Source organism: Nicotiana tabacum, chromosome 15 (genome assembly GCF_000715075.1).
Source record: "Nicotiana tabacum cultivar K326 chromosome 15, ASM71507v2, whole genome shotgun sequence".
In the NCBI taxonomy this organism is placed as follows: domain Eukaryota; kingdom Viridiplantae; phylum Streptophyta; class Magnoliopsida; order Solanales; family Solanaceae; genus Nicotiana; species Nicotiana tabacum.
The window spans coordinates 58,688,144-58,706,346 of record NC_134094.1 but is presented as its reverse complement, the minus strand read 5'-3'; the positions used below and the strand labels follow the sequence as shown (position 1 = coordinate 58,706,346).

General features: G+C 37.7%; 1 protein-coding gene across 1 annotated transcript; it reads right to left on the bottom strand.

Annotated features, from left to right (window-relative positions):
- Window positions 1-331: 331 nt before the first annotated feature.
- LOC107778689 (uncharacterized) lies at window positions 332-2,119 on the bottom strand. The gene has a single exon (XM_016598977.2). It carries the CDS (start codon window positions 1,256-1,258, stop codon window positions 437-439), a length of 822 nt encoding a protein of 273 aa, XP_016454463.2. The 5' UTR covers window positions 1,259-2,119; the 3' UTR covers window positions 332-436.
- Window positions 2,120-18,203: the final 16,084 nt, after the last annotated feature.

Sequence of the window (18,203 nt, the reverse complement as noted above, 5' to 3'; positions counted from 1 at the left end):
TTCTTGGCCCCGACGTGATACGTTCTACCTTGTGGAGCTTTAATTATGTGAAAAAATCATTCTCGAATGATATAAGAAGGATTTGCATTTATGGTGGAAATTTTGTTTCCTATACTATTAAATATCTACTTTCGAAGGCAAGAAGGTTTTAAAATCACATAATTTACGATTAATTAATTCAACATTTCCTTTTTTAGACTCACTTTTCCAATCAAGAAATATAACCAATATTTCCCTACATGAACTAAACTATGTACCAACACATAAAGACATCAGCAAGAACATGTAAAATCTAAGGATATGCATAATCAAAATTCAAAGTAGCAAAAGGTCAAAACAAATAAAAACGGCCAGTACGTAGAAAATATTTATCTCTTTAGAACAGAAGTATACAGAGAATTATACATTGTCTCTCTGTCGCTTCAACTTTCTTCAGTTAATTAGCTGAAGAGGCTGCTGTTTCAAAGGATTGTTTCCTTACAAGAAGGCATGTGATTTTTGAGGGCTGAGCATGTGTATTATCAACTGTACACAACACGAAATCCGGTCGATGCAATGCTAAAGCGAACCTTTCTTTTCCTGCATCCAAACCAGAAGCATCTAACAGAACATGCCATGAATTTCTATGAGCTTCTGATATCCAATGCATCGAGTAACGTGTTTCTTCCACGTAAGCAGGATATGCAAATAGCCCTTTTGGACTATGCTTAGATTTTCTCCTAAAATATTGGCTAAGTTGTGATCCTTTAATCCTCAAATCCAGCCATGATTCTGGTGCTGCAATCACTTTTGAATCTTTAAAACTAACAAATTCCCTTATACAATCATAATCTTCACCAAGAATTGTCATGTAGTAATTTCCCCTGAAGAAAGGGTAACATTCTCCAATCATCATCATTGCTTCTTTTAGTGTAACTCTAAAAACAACTAAGTACTCCTCTTCACTTACTCCACATTGTTGCAAAGCTCGATTTCGGACTTGAATTTCTGGGATTGAAATGAAATTCCCTTGGTAAGAAGTTTTCTTGGTGAGAATATCAAGCAATCTTGATGGTTCCAATAGGATTTTTCCCAACTCTGAATTACTACTTCGAAAAGAAGGCGACGACGACTCTCTCCTTGGGGATTTTTCTTTCCCATTAGCGGATGATTCATCGGTCAGACAAAGCGTATAAAGATCAATTTTGTCTCCTTCTTCCACAAGTCCATTGCAATATTCAGGGTACTTGGCCAAAACATACTGTTGAACATATTGCATTTCACTTGGTGTTATTGGCCCTGACCATCTTAAATCAAGGCCATGGAGTGTTGATATAGCTTCTGCCACCAAATGGGCTGGAATTACAGTATTTGCTTTCTGTTCTTTTGTCAACAAATCTTAATCAAAACATACTCTTTTAAGCTCATAACATGAAATAACTCATGACAGAAAATATTTTTCAAAAAAGAAAAGTTATTATTATGGTGTTGTTTTTTTTTTCAGAAAATACTTTTCAGGGAAAAGTCTTCCACCAAAAGGGAGAAAATGATGACCTCCCTCACTTTTGGGCGGAAGTCATTTTCCTTCAAAATTATTTAAAATTTTAACTTCATATTATTGCTTTAACCAAACCCCTAGACATTATTATCAATCATCAATACTCAACAATTTTATCAAAACACCATCCATTTTGCTAATATTATTATAAATTTCAATAAATATTTTTTCGGTACTTATTTTCATAATCTCCAACCAACCACCAGAAAACACTTTGTGAGAAATAAATGTGAAAGAAGATAGGAAACCAGAGGAACAATAAGTTTTTAGCAATGTTTGCATTGAATTTTGCAACTAATTAGTTTCATGTCCTTTCAATTTCATCAACCATACCAACCCAATTATCATAAAAATAAGACTAAATTTCATGGATAATCATTCAACTTTATGTTCATTACGCAAAAGTGACTTTTCTTCTTTTTGTTACGTAATAATCATTCAGCTTTGTGTTCATTACCCAAAAGTCATTTTTCTTTCTTTTGTTTCACAAAAATTATTTTACTTTACTCAATTTATCACAAAAAATACCTTGGCCAGATTTTATAATATTTTTACTTGAAAAGTCTATTATGTCCTTGAGATTAATCCTCTCATTTATGTAATACCTTCTAAATTATATACTATATAATATATTTTTACCTAGGTATTTTACTTATAATTAAAATAACTTTAAATTATTTTATTTATTATTTTTATAATATATTCATACATTTAATTATTTTTCATGGCACTCAATTTGTTTAATCATATTCAAACATGAACATATTTTAAATATAAAAATGATAAAAAAATATTTATTTTTTAATATTTATTTAAAATAATAAAAATATATTTGTTTAACAAATGATATTTTTATAGTCAATAAAAATTTTAAAAAAAGTTTCAAATATACTTGTGTTTAATATTAAGTTATTTAATGCTTTATCTGTTAATATTATTTATTTGAAATTATTAATCTGATGTTTTATTTTGTTAAATATGGGTATTTTATTTATTAAATTAATGGATATGGCTTGGCTGATAAATCAATGAGCTTTGATTTTTTTATTTTCATTAAACATATTTTGTTAATCATGATTAAGAACGTGGACTTGAGATTTGTTCACGGTAATGTTAATGACAATTTTAATAATGCTACTTATATATCTTGAAAATTAATATTAAGAAAAAATTAAATGTACGAATATATTACATAAATGAGAGGATTTATAATGTCAAGGGCATAATAGACTTTTCAGGTGAAAGGTTTGTAAAATTTTATCAAAGTGATTATTGTGATAACTAGAGCATAGTAAAATGATTTTTGTGTAACAAAGGAGAAAAAATGACTTTTGGGTAATAAACACACAGTTGAATGACTTTTACATAACAAAAGAAAGAAAAATACTTTTAGGTAATGAACAAAAAGTTGAATGACCGTCCATAAAATTTACTCTAAAAATAACATATAGATAGAGAGAAATTGAACTTGCCTTAACCACCATGCTATTTGGTCTGCTATTAATTGGTGATCTTGGTATAGGGGGTAACAAAGATTCTATAACCTCACCATCCTAAACAAGAAGAATTAAGAGGAAAAAAGCAAAATCAATCAATGAAGTTGAAGCTTTATTAATTGAAACTCATTAGACTGAAATCTTGGATTAATTAGTACAAGATCTTCATCACTCAGAAGATATAGAAGAGGTCATGCATACCTTGGAATCTTCGTTTAGGCTTAGCTGTTCTTCAACGTCTTTTCCCATATAGTTTCTGCACTTTGATTAAACTGAACAAGCAACTGCTTTAAGGCCAGGAACTGAAATCTGGAGATTTTGACAAAAATAAATGTGCAGAAGAATTGCTAATTGATTTGCACAATGATATTGCAAATAATTAAACGTTAAATATATATTTAACATTAAAAGGGGACACAAAGACGCCGACAATAATAAAAGTCAATTACTGATTCACTCTCTCTTTAGGTAACTAAGGTAATCTCATGCCCAAGGAGGTATCTTTAGAATAAAGTATAAACTAGAAAAGAAATATTTGAAGCTTGTGATTTTGCATATGATATTTCAATGAGAAGTTTATAATCAAATTATTTTAGTTATGTAAAAATATGCTATATTAATTTTTAGAATATATTAATAAAAAAAATAATATCACATAAAATAAAACAAAATTACTATCTTTTTTTTTTCCTTTGTGCCCGATAGGACAATAAGTGATTAGTAGGTTACAATTGGAACCTTCAAGTTATGAGTCAGAATCTTAGTGATTTCTGATCCTGTTGACATTTTCTACTCTCTTTTAATCCATGGGAAAGTAAATGAGTATTTTCTTTTGTTTTCTTTTTACCAAATTAAAGAATGCTCAGAGACAAACTTATCAAGATGTTGAAATGATCCTTTAGTAAGGTATTTAATTTGCATATAGTGACAACATAAAATTTTAATATGGTACGTAAATGTTTTTAAACATTTTATAAAAGGTTATCCTCATATATTTTGGATTATTAATTTTACTTAATATAGATAATTATATGTAATTATCTTTAGGTAATCTGATAGTGAATTTTTTTTCACTAGTAATATATCGAAGTTAAACTCAAAAACATATTTCCTAATAATTTTCAGTTTTCATAGCGTTTAAGAATGAGTGATACACTTACTAATAATGCTTCAAACACATAAACTACGATGAATCATTTGTTGGTATTCAATAATTAATCAAATTTGAAAACGGTCATAGAGCTTGATGTTTTTTGTTTCTTATAAGTATCAATCAAGCGGACACATAAACTAATCACAAGTTGATTAAAAGCAACACGGAATGCAACAACTCAATAAATTAATTTGTTACTAATAAAACATATATAGAGGTATTAATTGATCAAAAAAGTTATTGTTAGAGATAGCGACCGTTTAAGCATTTAAGAACGTCGGCTAGGTTTGAGGATTGTTTGGTCCTATTATGTGAGATCAGCTTGAATAGTTCATAACTAATTCACCAACAAATATTAAATAAACAATGGGAATATCATGTTGGTCTCATCTCCAACGTTCCTTAATATTTCAAAGTAAAGAAAATTAATTTTTGGCAGCATACTATCTAGAATTTTCATATTTGACCCAAAATTCAACAGGACGAGGCATCTTTTATATGCTCCTATGGGTATTTTCATCGGAGAAAAAACCAATTAGCCAAGTATTCGACAAATAAAAAATCCACATGAGGATATTTTAAACTCTTTTCTGTTTTTCTTGTTCCTCCTTAAGTAAAAAGTTGGATTACCAAAATATCCTTCTTAAAATCGTAATTACCTTATTTATAGAAAATAAAAAATGTAAGAGTAATATTTTTTTTAACAAAAATAATAATAATTTATTTGAAATGTCATTTCTAAAAAGTTGTGACTTTTTAATAAGTAACTAAATATCTTTTTTAAGTATATTCAACTGTGTAACGATTCGGCCGGTCGTTTTGAGTATTACAATCCCGTTTTCCCATTTACTGCTCAATTTATACTTTACAGTGTTATATGACTTGCCGGGGCAATTGGATCGGGTCCGGTAAAGTCTTGGAATGAATTAAAATATTTAGTTCCAAAGTTTAAATCTTAAGTTGAAAAGGTTGGCTGGATGTCGACATATGTGTAAACGACCCCGAAATAAAATTTTGATGATTCCAATAGCTCCGTATGGTGATTTTGGACTTAGGAGTTTGTCCGAAAAATTATTTGGAATTCCGTAGTTAAATTAGGCTTGAAATGGCGAAAATAGGAAGTTAAGTTTGGAAGTTTGACCAGGGAGTTGACTTTCGTCGGAATCCAGTTCTGAAAATTTAAATAGGTCTGTTATGTCATTTATGACTTGTGTGCAAAATTTGAGGTCAATCGGACTTGATTTTATAGGTTTCGGCATTGAATGTAGAAGTTGAAATTTCTTAGTTTCATTACATTTGAATTGGGGTATGATTCGTATTTTTAGCATTGTTTGATGTGATTTGAGGTTTCGACTAAGTTCGTATGATATTTTGGGACTTATTGGTATATTTGGTTGAGGTCCCGGGGGCCTGGGGTGAGTTTCGGATGGTTAACGGATTGAATTTTGGACTTTGAACTTTGCTGGAATTTTTTCGATGCACTGTCTGGTTTCCTTCTACGCGATCGCGTGAGAAGGTTCGCGATCGCGTAAGCTTAGCTGGGCGGTGGAGAAATTTGCTCTTCGCGATCGCGTGAAGAGGGCTGCGATCGCGTAGTTCTGGGATTTTCTGATTCGCGAACGCGTGGCTAAGGTCGCATTCGCGTAGAGGAAATGGAGCAGAAGTGGAGGTCACGCGTTTGTGCTTCGCGATCGCATGGACGAGTCCACGATCGCGTAGGTCTGTGAAGTTGAGCTTCGCGATCACGTGGACATGTCTGCGATCGCGTAAGGTTAAAATTGGTCAAGAAAAACTGTGCTTCGCGATCACGTGAGATTTTTCGCGATCGCGTAGAGCAAATGACTTGGCAGAGAGTTTAAATTCTAAAAATGGGACATTTTTAACGATTTGGAGCTCGGGGAGAGGCGATTTTCGGGAGATTTTCAAGAAAATCCTCTTGGTTTAATTTGAAGATTTGAGGGTCAAGATTGTGTCAAAATTTGATAAAATTGGTATGGTTTGACTCGTGGTTGAATGTTCATTCATATTTTGTACCTTTTGTCGAGTTCCGATACGTGGGCCCCATGGGCGATTTTTGAGTTAAATTTTGGATTTTATTGGAAAATTAGTATTTTCATATGGAATTAATTCCAATAATTTGTATTGACTTAAACGAATTACTTCTGACCAGATTCGAGGCGTTTGGAGGCCGATTCGTGAGGCAAGGGTATAGTGGAGTAAAGAATTACACGGTTTGAGGTAAGTAACATTTTTAAACATGGTTCTAAGGATATGAATCCCCGAATTTTGTGTTCTATCAATTATTGGAGGTGACGTACTTGCTAGGTGACGAGCGTATGGGCGTACACCATAGAAATGGTGACTTAAATAAATTCTGTGGAGTTGTAAAACTAAAGAATCAAGTCATTATTCGCATATCCTCTACGTGCTAGAGAAATTAAGCTGAGACTCGTATTAAAGATCATGGTTAGGCTACGTGCCGATACTTTGGGACCCATAGGGTCATATTGCTGTTGAATTATTCATTTGAATTGTAATTTTGTACTCAGTTACATCTATCATTTGCATATCATATCTCACTCTCTGTTATCATTCATTGATACATCATATCATCATGTCGGGTTGATTTTCATGTCATTGAGAGCCCGAGAGACTGGAAAGTTTAAGTGATATTTATGGGATCGGGCTACACGCCGCATCATGCCTTATTTATTTATGCCTGGATCTGGCTATTATAGCGCTTGGGCTGAAGGAGCCCCTCCGAAGTCTGCACCTCCCTAGTGAGCGCGGTTGATTTACATTGAGGGACTGATCTTCCCTGGGCATGGATCTTGCCCGAAGCATTTATATTGATGAATGGGTCTTCCCTCTGCATGGATCTTGTCCGAATTATTTATATTTGGGGATAGATCTTCCCCTAGGCTGGATTGAACTTATACAGTACTGAGTGACTGACTGTTAGTTGATGTGTATATATATATATATGGGATGGATTTTCCCTTGGCTAGATTGACCATATACAGTACTGAGTGATTGAGTATTCTGAGAGTGTGAGTATACGAGGTTTTCATTGTGGTACATCACATACAACATATACTTTGGCATGTAGATATAGAGATGTCATATTTCTCATATCATGCAGATTTTATCTATTTTTCCTGTACGGAGTTTAATTGTTGAACTGGAAAACATGCCTACATTTCTGTACTGTTATTTATATACTAGACTGTACCTATTGATCTCGTCACTACTTTCAGCCCAGAGGTTAGTCTTGTTACTTATTGAGTTGGTTGTACTCATACTATACTCTACACCTCGTGAACAGATCCGGGTATTTCCGGATACGACGGTTTTCAGATTTAAGGATTTATCTGTTGGAGATTATCAAGGTAGCTGCTTGGCATCCGCAGACCTTGACTCTCCTTCCTTTTAGTTATTGTACTGTTCTATATTTTCAAATAGTGTTCTTATCAATCAGACTTTGTTATTATTTAGGTGCTCATGTACTCAGTGACACCGGAATTTGGGAGTGTTTTGTTTCTGAAATTGTGAGGTTTTCTATTGAATTCAAATATTATATTTTCAAACTTAAGAGATTATTGTGATTTATTGAGGTTATCGGCTTGCCTAGTATTGAGATAGGCGGCATCACAACAGGTTAGTATTTTGGGTCGTGAGAAGTTTGTATTAGAGCCTAGGTTACATAGGTCTCACGAGTCATGAGCAGGTTTAGTAGAATCTTGCGGATCGGTACGGAGACGTCTGTACTTATCTTCGAGAGGCTGCCGAACCCTTAGGAAAACATTTCACTTTCTTGTATTCTATCGTGCGAATTTGTTGATTCCGGAAAATAAATTTCTGTTATCCTATTCTCTCACAGATGGTGAGGACACGTACTACCGGATCGGACGGTCATCCACAGTGCCACCAGTTAGGGCTGCGAGAGGCAGGATCCGTGGTAGAGGTCGAGGTGTAGCTCGTACAGCAGTTGGAGCAGCGCCTATAGCACCACCAATTACTCCAGCTCAGGAGCAAATTCCAGATATAGTTGAGCCGACAGGACCAGCTCAGGCACCAGCTGTGCCTATTGTGATTCCAGGCCTTTAGGAGGCTTTAGCACATATATTGACTGTTTGCACCAGCCTTGCTCAGGTGGTTTCGGCTCGGGTCGCACCTGTCACTTCTCAGGGCGGGGGAGGTACTCATACCCCTGTTGCCCGTAATCCAGAGCAGGTAGTACAGGGACTTCAGATACCGGGGCACTACCAGCCTAGCCGGTTACAGCTGCTTAGGCTCCAGTAGATTTGGGAGGCTTCGACCTCCATCATTTAGCGGTGCTGAGTCAGAGGATGCTCAGGATTTCTTGGAAAGATGCCATCGGATTCTTCATATAGCGGGTATTCTGGAGACCAGTGAGGTCTCATTTACTACTTTTCAGTTGATCGGAGCAACCTTCAGATAGTTGGAGACTTATGAGAGGAGCAAACCAGTTAGTGCAGCACCACTATCATGGAATGAGGTCTCCGTATTATTTCTGGAGAATTGTGTGCCATAGACCCGTAGAGAGGAACTGCGCAGGCAGTTCGAATATTTACGTCAGGAGGACTTATCCGTGACTCAGTGTGAGATACAGTTTTTAGAATTGGCTCGTCATGCAGTTTGGTTGGTTCCCACTGAGAGGGAAAAGGTCAAGAGGTTCATAAATGGCCTCAACTATCAGTTCCATTTTGTTACGACTCTCGGGAATATAGAAGGTGCCGAATTCGACGAGGTGGTTAATAGTGCTCGACAGCTAGAGATGGTCCATACTCAGGAGCGTAAGGAGAGGGAGGCCAAGAGGTCTCGTGGTCCGGATAATTCCAGCGGTGTTTCTTCTGGAGGACAGCCCTATCACAGCCGGGGTCGTCCTTATAGGCCCGCTCAGATGGTTCGTCCAGCTCATCGTGGCGCATCAGCTATCCATGGTTCATATAGTGCTCGACAGAGTCAGTCTTCTCTTAGTGCACTTCCAGCTTAGAGTTTATCTCGTGCACCACCAGGGGGGTTCATCTGTACCAGGTCCTTCGGGTAGTTATTCTGGTTCTCGAGGTCCGCCTCAGAACTTGCCAACATTTTTAGAGAGAGGTTTCTTTGAGTGTGGAGATTTGGTTCACATATAGAGATATTGCCCCCGCCTTACGGGAGGTTCAGCTCAGCAGAGGAGTCAGGCTATGACTTCAACAATAGTTGCTTCACCACCTGCCCAGCCAGCTTGGGGTGGGGGCCAGTCAGCTAGAGGTCGCCTAAGAGGGGGAGGCCGATCAGGTGGCGGTCAAGCCCGATTCTATGCTTTTCCTGCCAGGCCAGATGTCGTTGCTTCTGATGCAGTGATCACAGGTATTGTCCCAGTGTGCAATAGGGAAGTTTATATATTATTTGACACTGGTTCCACATATTTGTATGTTTAATTATATTTTGTACGTTATCTGGATATGCCCCCTGAGTCCTTAGTTTTACCAATTTGTGTATCTATGCCGGTGGGCGATACTATTATAGTTGATCGTGTGTATCGGTCATGTGTGGTAACTATTGGGAGACTAGAGACTAGAGTTGATCTCTTATTGCTTAGTATGGTTGATTTATATGTAATCTTGGATATGGATTAGTTGTCTTCATGTCATGTTATTCTGGACTGTCACACAAAAACGGTGACGTTGGCGATACCAGGATTGCCAAATCGAGTTGCGAGGTTCTCCAGATTATGTTCCCAGCAGGGTAATTTCTTACTTGAAGGCTCAACGTATGGTTGGGAAGGGATGTTTGTCATATTTGGCCTTTGTGAGAGATTTTGATGCATACACTCCTAGTATTGATTCTGTACCGGTAGTGCGGGATTTTCTAGATGTATTTCTTGTAGACCTGCCGGGTATGCCATCCGACAGGGACATTGATTTCGGTATTGACTTAGTGCCGGGCACTCAGCCCATTTCCATTTCTCTGTATCGTATAGCACCATCTGAATTGAAAGAATTGAAAGAGAAACTTCAGGAACTTCTTGGTAAAGGGTTTATTAGGACTAGTGTGTCACCTTGGGTGCACCGGTTCTGTTTGTGAAAATGAAAAGTTGGTACTATGCGGATGTGCATCGGCTACAGACAGTTGAACAAAGTTACAATCAAGAACAAGTATCCTTTACCACGTATTGATAACTTATTTGACCAGCTTTAGGGAGCAAGGGTGTTCTCCAAAATTGATTTGAGGTCTGGGTATCATCATCTGACAATTCGGGACTCGGATATTCTAAAGATGGCATTCAGGACCTGTTATGGTCACTATGAATTTCCCATGATGTCTTTTGGGTTGACTAACTCCCCAGCAGCATTTATGCACTTGATGAATAGTGTATTCCAGTCGTATCTTGATTTGTTTGTCGTAGTATTTATTGATGATATCTTGGTGTACTCACTTAGCCAGGAGGAACATACACAGCACTTGAGTATTGTGTTACAGAGACTGAGGGAGGAGAAACTTTATGCCAAATTCTCTAAGTGTGGGTTCTGCCTTAGTTCATTGGCGTTCTTGGGACACATAGTCTGGTGAGGGAATTAAGGTGGATCCGAAGAAGATGAGGCAGTTTAGAGTTGGCCCAAGCCATCTTCAACTACTAAGATTTGGAGTTTTCTCGGTTTGGCTAGTTATTATGGTCGCTTTGTGGAGGGCTTCTCGTCTATTAGCGTGCCTATAACTAAATTGACCCAGAAAGGTGCTCCATTCAGGTGGTCGGATGAGTGTGAAGAGAGCTTTCAGATGCTTAAGACTGCCTTGACCACAACTCCAGTTCTAGTTTTACCTTCAGCTTCTGGTTATTATACAGTGTATTGTGATGCTTTTCGGATTGGTATTGGGTGTTTCTTAATGCAGGAGGTTAGAGTTATTGCTTATGCTTCACGCCAGCTGAAGCCACATGAAAAGAACTACCTTGTTCATGATTTAGAATTGGCAGTCATTGTTCATGCATTGAAGATTTAGAGGCACTATCTCTATGGTATGTCTTGTGAGGTATTTACAGATCATCGAAGTCTTCAGCACTTATTCAAACAGAAGGCTCTAAATTTGAGGCAGCAGAGATGGTTGGTGCTGCTAAAGAATTATGATATTACTATTCTGTATCATCCCGGGAAGGCCAATGTGGTGGCCGATGCCTTGAGTAGAAAGGCGGTGAGTATGGGTAGCCTTGCATTCATTCCTGTTGGCGAAAGGCCTCTTGCAGTCGATGTTAAGACCTTGGCCAATCAGCTTGTGAGATAAGATATTTCGAAGCCCGGTCGGGTTCTAGCTTGTGTGGTTTCTCGGTCTTCCTTATATGACTGCATCAGAGAGCGCCATATGATAATCCCTATTTGTTTGTCCTGAAGGACACAGTTCAGCATGGTGATGCCAAAGATGTCACTATCGGAGATGATGGTATGTTGAGGATGCAGGGTCGTATTTGTGTGCCAAATGTAGATGGGCTGCGTGAATTGATTCTTGAAGAAGCCCACAGTTCGCAGTATTCCATTCATCCAGGTACCGCAAAGATGTATCAAGACTTGAGACATTACTATTGGTGGAGAAAAATGAAGAAAGATATAGTGGGGTTTGTAGCTCGGTGTTTAAATTGTCAGCAGGTGAAATACGAGCATCAGAGATCGGGCGAATTGCTTCAGAGACTTGAAATTCCAGAATGGAAGTGGGAGCGTATTACCATGGACTTCATAGTTAGACTCCCACGCACTTTGAGGAAGTTTGATGATGTTTGGGTGATTGTAGATCGGTTGACCAAGTCCGCATATTTTATTCCAATCGGTACTACTTATTCTTCAGAGCGGTTGGCTGAGATTTATATCCGTGAGATTGTTCGCCTTCACGGTGTGCCAGTGCCCATCACTTCAGATCGGAGCATGCAGTTTACATCACAGTTTTGGAGGACAGTACAGCGAGAGTTAGGCACACAAGTACAGTTGAGTACAACATTTCACCCTCCGACGGGAAAACAATCCGAGCGCACTATTTAGATATTAGAAGATATGCTAAATGCATGTGTTAAGGATTTTGGGGGTTCTTGGGACCAGTTTCTGCCATTGGTAGAGTTTTCCTATAATAACAGCTACCAATCGAGCATTCAGATGGCTCCGTATGAGGGTTTATATGGGAGACGATGTCTCCGGTGGGTTGGTTTGAGCTAGGTGAGGCTAGGCTATTGGGTACTGATTTAGTTCAGAATGCTTTGGAAAAGGTTAAATTGATTCAGGAATGACTTCACATGGCGCAGTCTAGACAGAATAGTTATCCCGACCGGAAGGTTCGCGATGTTGCTTACATGGTAGGAGAGAAGGTACTACTCCGAGTTTTGCCTATGAAGGGTGTTATGAGATTTGGGAAGAAGGGCAGGTTGAGTCCTAGGTATATTGGACCTTTTGAAATACTTAAGATGATTGGAGAGGTGGCTTATGAACTTGCATTGCCGCCTAATCTATCGGGTGTTCATCCAGTGTTTCATGTATCTATGCTCCGGAAGTATTTTGGAGATCCGTCTCATGTTTTAGATTTCTGTACAGTGCAGTTAGATGGTAATTTGACTTATGATGTGGAGCCAGTGGCTATTTTGGACCGGCAGGTTTGGAAGTTAAGATCAAAGAACTTAGCTTCAGTAAAAGTACAGTGGAGAGGTCAGCCGGTCGGAGAAGCTACTTGGCAGACTGAGCGGGAGATGCGGATAAAATATCCACGCCTATTTGAGACTCCAGGTATAATTCTAAACTCGTTCGAGGACGAACGTTTGTTTAAGAGGGGGAGAATGAAATGACACGACCGGTCGTTTTGAGTATTACAACCCTGTTTCCCCATTTACTGCTCAATTTATGCTTTATAGTTGTTATATGACTTGCCGGGGTAATTGGTTCGGGTCCGATGAGGTCTTGGAATGAATTAGAACACGTAGTTTCAAGGTTTAAAACTTAAGTTGAAAATATTGGCTGGATGTCGACCTATTTGTAAACGACCCCGGAATAAAGTTTTGATGATTCCAATAGCTCTGTGTGGTGATTTTGGACTTAGGAGTGTATCCGAAAAATTATTTGGAAGTCCGTAGTTAAATTAGACTTGAAATGGCGAAAATAGAAAGTTAAATTTGAAAGTTTAACCGGGGAGTTGACTTTTGATATCGGGATCGGAATCTAGTTCTGAAAATTTGAATAAGTCCGTTATGTCATTTATGACTTGTGTGCAACATTTGAGGTTAATCAGACTTGATTTCATAGGTTTCGACGTCGAATGTAGATGTTGGAACTTCATAGTTTTGTTAGGCTTGAATTGGGGTATGATTCGTATTTTTAGCGTTGCTTGATGTGATTTTAGGTTTCGACTAAGTTCGTATGATTTTTTGGGACTTATTGGTATATTTGGTAAAGGTCCCGGGGGCTTCGGGTGAGTTTCGGATGGTTAACGGATTAAATTTTGGACTTTGAACTTTGCTGGAGTTTTTCTGATGCACTGTCTGGTTTTCTTCTACGCGATCGCGTGAGAAGGTTCATGATCGCGTAGGCTTAGCTGGGCAGTGGAGAAATTTTCTCTTCGCGATCACGTGAAGAGGGTTGTGATCGCGTAGTTCTGGGATTTTGTGATTCGCAAACGCGTGGCTAAGGTCGCGTTCGCGTAGAGGAAATGGAGCAGAAGTGGAGGTCATGCGTTTATGCTTCGTGATCGCGCGGACGAGTCCGCGATCACGTAGGTCTGTGAAGTTGAGCTTCGCGATCATGTGGATAGGTCCGCGATTGCGTAAGGTTAAAACTGGTCAAGGGAAAACTGTGCTTTGCGATCGCGTGATATTTTCCGCGATTGCATGGAGCAAATGACTAGGCAGAGAGTTTAAGTTCTGAAAATGGGACTTGGTCCCATTTTCTATTTTTAACGATTTGGAGCTCGGAGAGAGGAGATGTTCGGGAGATTTTCAAGGAAAACAACGAGGTAAGTGTTCTTGACTCAATATTGGTCAAATTACCCGAATCCATGGTTGTTTTTAACATTTAATTGGTGATTTAAATTGGAAAATTGTGAAAACCCTTTTGGTTTAATTTGAAGATTTGAGGGTCGAGATGATGTCGGAATTTGGTAAAATTGGTATGGTTGGACTCGTGGTTGAATGAGCATTCATATTTTATAACTTTTGTCGGGTTCCGAGACGTGAGCCCCACAGGCAATTTTTGAGTTAAATTTTGAATTTTATTGGAATATTAGTATTTTCATATGGAATTAATTCCAATAATTTCTATTGAATGAAATGAATTAATTGTGACCAGATTCGAGGTGTTCGGAGGCCGATTCGCGAGGCAAGGGTATAGCGGAGTAAAGAATTACACAGTTTGAGATAAGTAACATTTTTAAACTTGGTTCTCTCGAATTTTGTATTCTATCAATTGTTGGAGGTGACGCACATGCTAGGTGATGAGCGTATGGGCGTACACCATATAAATAGTGACTTAAATAAATTCTGTGGAGTTGTAAAATTAAAAAATCATGTCATTATTTGCATGTCCTCCACGTGCTAGAGAAATTGAGCTGAGACTCGTATTAAAGATCATGTTTAGTCTACGTGCTGATACTTTGGGGCCCATAAGGTCATGTTGCTGTTGAATTATTCATTTGAATTGTAATTTTGTACTCAGTCACATCTATCATTTGTATATCATATCTCAGTCTCTGTTGTCATTCATTGATACATCATATCATCATGTCGGGTTGATTTTCATGTCATTGAGAGCCCGAGAAGCTGGAGATTTTAAGTGATATTTATGGGATCGGGCTGCACGCCACAGCATGACTTATTTATTTATGCATGGATCTGGCTATTATAGCGCTTGGGCTGAAAGAGCCCCTACGGAGTCTGCACCCCCCACAGTGAGCGCAGTTGATTTACATTGAGAGACTGATCTTCCCTGGGCATGGATCTTTCCCGAAGCATTTATATTGAAAGATGGATCTTCCCTGGGCATGGATCTTGTCCGAATCATTTATATTTGGGGATGGATCTTCCCCTGGGCTGGATTGGCCTTATAAAGTACTGAGTGACTGACTGTCGGTTGATATATTGTCAGTTGATGGATATATATATATAGGATGGATCTTCCCTGGGCTGGATTGGCCATATACAGTACTGAGTGATTGAGTATTCTGAGAGTGTGAATACACGAGGTTTTCATTGTGGTACATCACATACAACATATACTTTGGCATGTAGATATAGAGATGTCATATTTCTCATATCATGCAGATTTTATCTATTTTTCCTGTACGGAGTTTAACTGTTGAACTGGAAAGCATGCCTATATTTCTGTACTGTTATTTCTGCACTAGAATGTACATGTTAATCTTATCACTACTTTCATCTTAGAGGTTAGTCTTGTTACTTATTGAGTTGGTTGTACTCATACTATACTCTGCACCTCGTGTGCAGATCTAAGCACTTTCCGATACGGCGGTTGCCAGATTTGAGGATTTATCTGTTGGAGACTATCAAGGTAGCTGCTTGGGGTCTGCAGACCTTGGCTCTCTTTCCTTTCAGTTATTGTACTATTCTGTTCTTATCAGTCAGACTTTGTTATTATTTAGATGCTCATGTACTCAGTGATACCGGGTTTTGGGAGTTTTTTGTTTCTGAAATTGTGAGGTTTTATATTGAATTCAAATATTATATTTTCAAACTTAAGAGATTATTGTGATTTATTGAGGTTATTGGTGTCACGACCCGAAATTCCCACCTTCGGACCGTGATAGCGCCTAACATTTCACTTGCTAGGCAAGCTAACGTTAGAATAATATTATCTATTTTTAAAACAATTTTTATATTATTAATAATCAAGGAAACAAAGGCGGAAGCAAAGTTTGAAACATAGTGAAATAATCCATAAAAATAACGGTGTCAAAATACCATCCTAGAATTGGTGTCACAAGTGCACGAGCTTCTAGAATCAATACAAATAAAGGTCTCAATAAAATAAAGTTGTCTAAAAATAAACACACAGCTAAAATAAAATAGATGGGGATTTCAGAACTGCGGACGCCATGCAGTTATACCTCAAGTCTCCTCTGGTAACTGAAATCCGAGCAAGTCTATGGTACGCCGCTGGGACCAACTCCAAAATCTGCACAAGAAGTGCAGAATGTAGTATCAGTACAACCGACCCCATGTACTGGTAAGTGTTGAGCCTAACCTCGACGAAGTAGTGACGAGGCTAAGGCGGTTCACTTATATTAACCTGTACGCAATATTAATGACAACAACAAATAATAGAAATAAAACAGGTAACTCATTTATAATAATTGAAGCCAACTCAGCAGTCATAATCCATTATCATTTCAATCAATTCTGTTGCAGCGTGCAACCCGCTCTCACAATATATTCACATTCATTTCTGTTGCAGCGTGCAACCAGCTCTCACAATATATTCCTTTTAACCAAGTCTGTCATATATTTATTTCAATCAAGTATATATATATAGACTTTTAAATAAGTATGTTGCGGCGTGTAATCCGATCCCCTAATATTGACTTTAGATAAGTCTATTGTGGCGTGCAATCTGATCCCCCAATATTGACTTTTAAATAAGTCTATTGCGGCGTGTAATCCGATCCCCCAATATATATATATATATATATATATATATATATATATATATATATATATATATATATATATATACTTTTATTTCCGTTGCGGCGTGCAACCCGTTCCCCCAATATAATTTTAAATAACTCATAAATGTAATAAAATTTACTCCAATAAACACCACGTCCAATGAGAAATTATTAAGCAGCAAGGCACACAATAATTATAATTTATTTATGAACCAAACAATGACAAATAACAATTTATTATGAAAATCATAGAGAAAATAGACAGTTTAATATTTAATATGCTAAATGTCAAGTAGCAATTAATGCACATAATTCAAATAAGCATGTAGCAATTATTACAGAAATTTAAGAATTAATATTTGGCAAAGAATAGGAGAGAAACAATTATTATAATAATTAAGTTATGATTTTAAACAATTTATGATTTTTCAAGTAAGCAGGCAAACAATTAATTTGACGACGTATAGACATTCGTCACCTCGCCTATACGTCGTTCACATGCAATTCATATAACAAATCATTTAAGGGATCTATTCCCTCAAGTCAAGGTTAACCACGACACTTACCTCGCTTTGCAAATTCCAACCGATTACTCAACTACAACCTTTCCTTTTAAATTTGTCTCCAAAGGCTTCAAATCTATTCACAAACAATTTGATATATTCAATACTAATCATAGGAATTAATTCCATATGAATTTATAAATTTTTCGGATAAATAATACGAAATTTATTAAAATATTCGATAGTGGGACCCACGTCTCAAATCCCGGAAAAACTCATGAAATCCGAACACCCGTTCCGATACGAGTTCAACCAAACAAAAATTATCCAATTTCGATATCAAATGGACCTTCAAATCTAAATTTCTCGTTTTTGGAATATTTTAGAAAAATCTGATTTTTCTTCCATAAATTCACGGATTCATGATATAAACGAGTATGGAATCATGAAATATAATCAATATAGGATAAGGAACACTTACCCTAATGTTTTCCGTGAAAATCGCCCAAATATTCGCCTTAACCGAGCTCTAAACAACCAAAATGTGAAAATAATTTAGGACTCTTCGATATATACACTGCCCAGGCATTTCCGCTCCTGCGGTGCCTGGGCTCGCACATGCGAGCTCGCATCTGCGAAATGGGGCTGCCAGGCGAGGCCTTGCACTTGTGGAGGAAAAATGCGCACCTGTGCTGCCTTCGCTTCTGCGGACGCGCGGGTGCGTGCAGGTTTTCGCACCTGCGGACTTTTGCCCAGCTACACCTGGGTGCATCTGCGATCGAAGGCTCGCTTCTTCGAGCTCGCACCTATGGAAAAAAATCTGCAGGTGCGATTACAACAGAAGGCAAAAATTAAAATTTTGC

What these genes read in the sequence shown, in the direction of transcription:
- LOC107778689 (XM_016598977.2), bottom strand. Translation starts at nt 1,258, where the DNA reads ATGCAATATGTTCAACAGTATGTTTTGGCCAAGTACCCTGAATATTGC.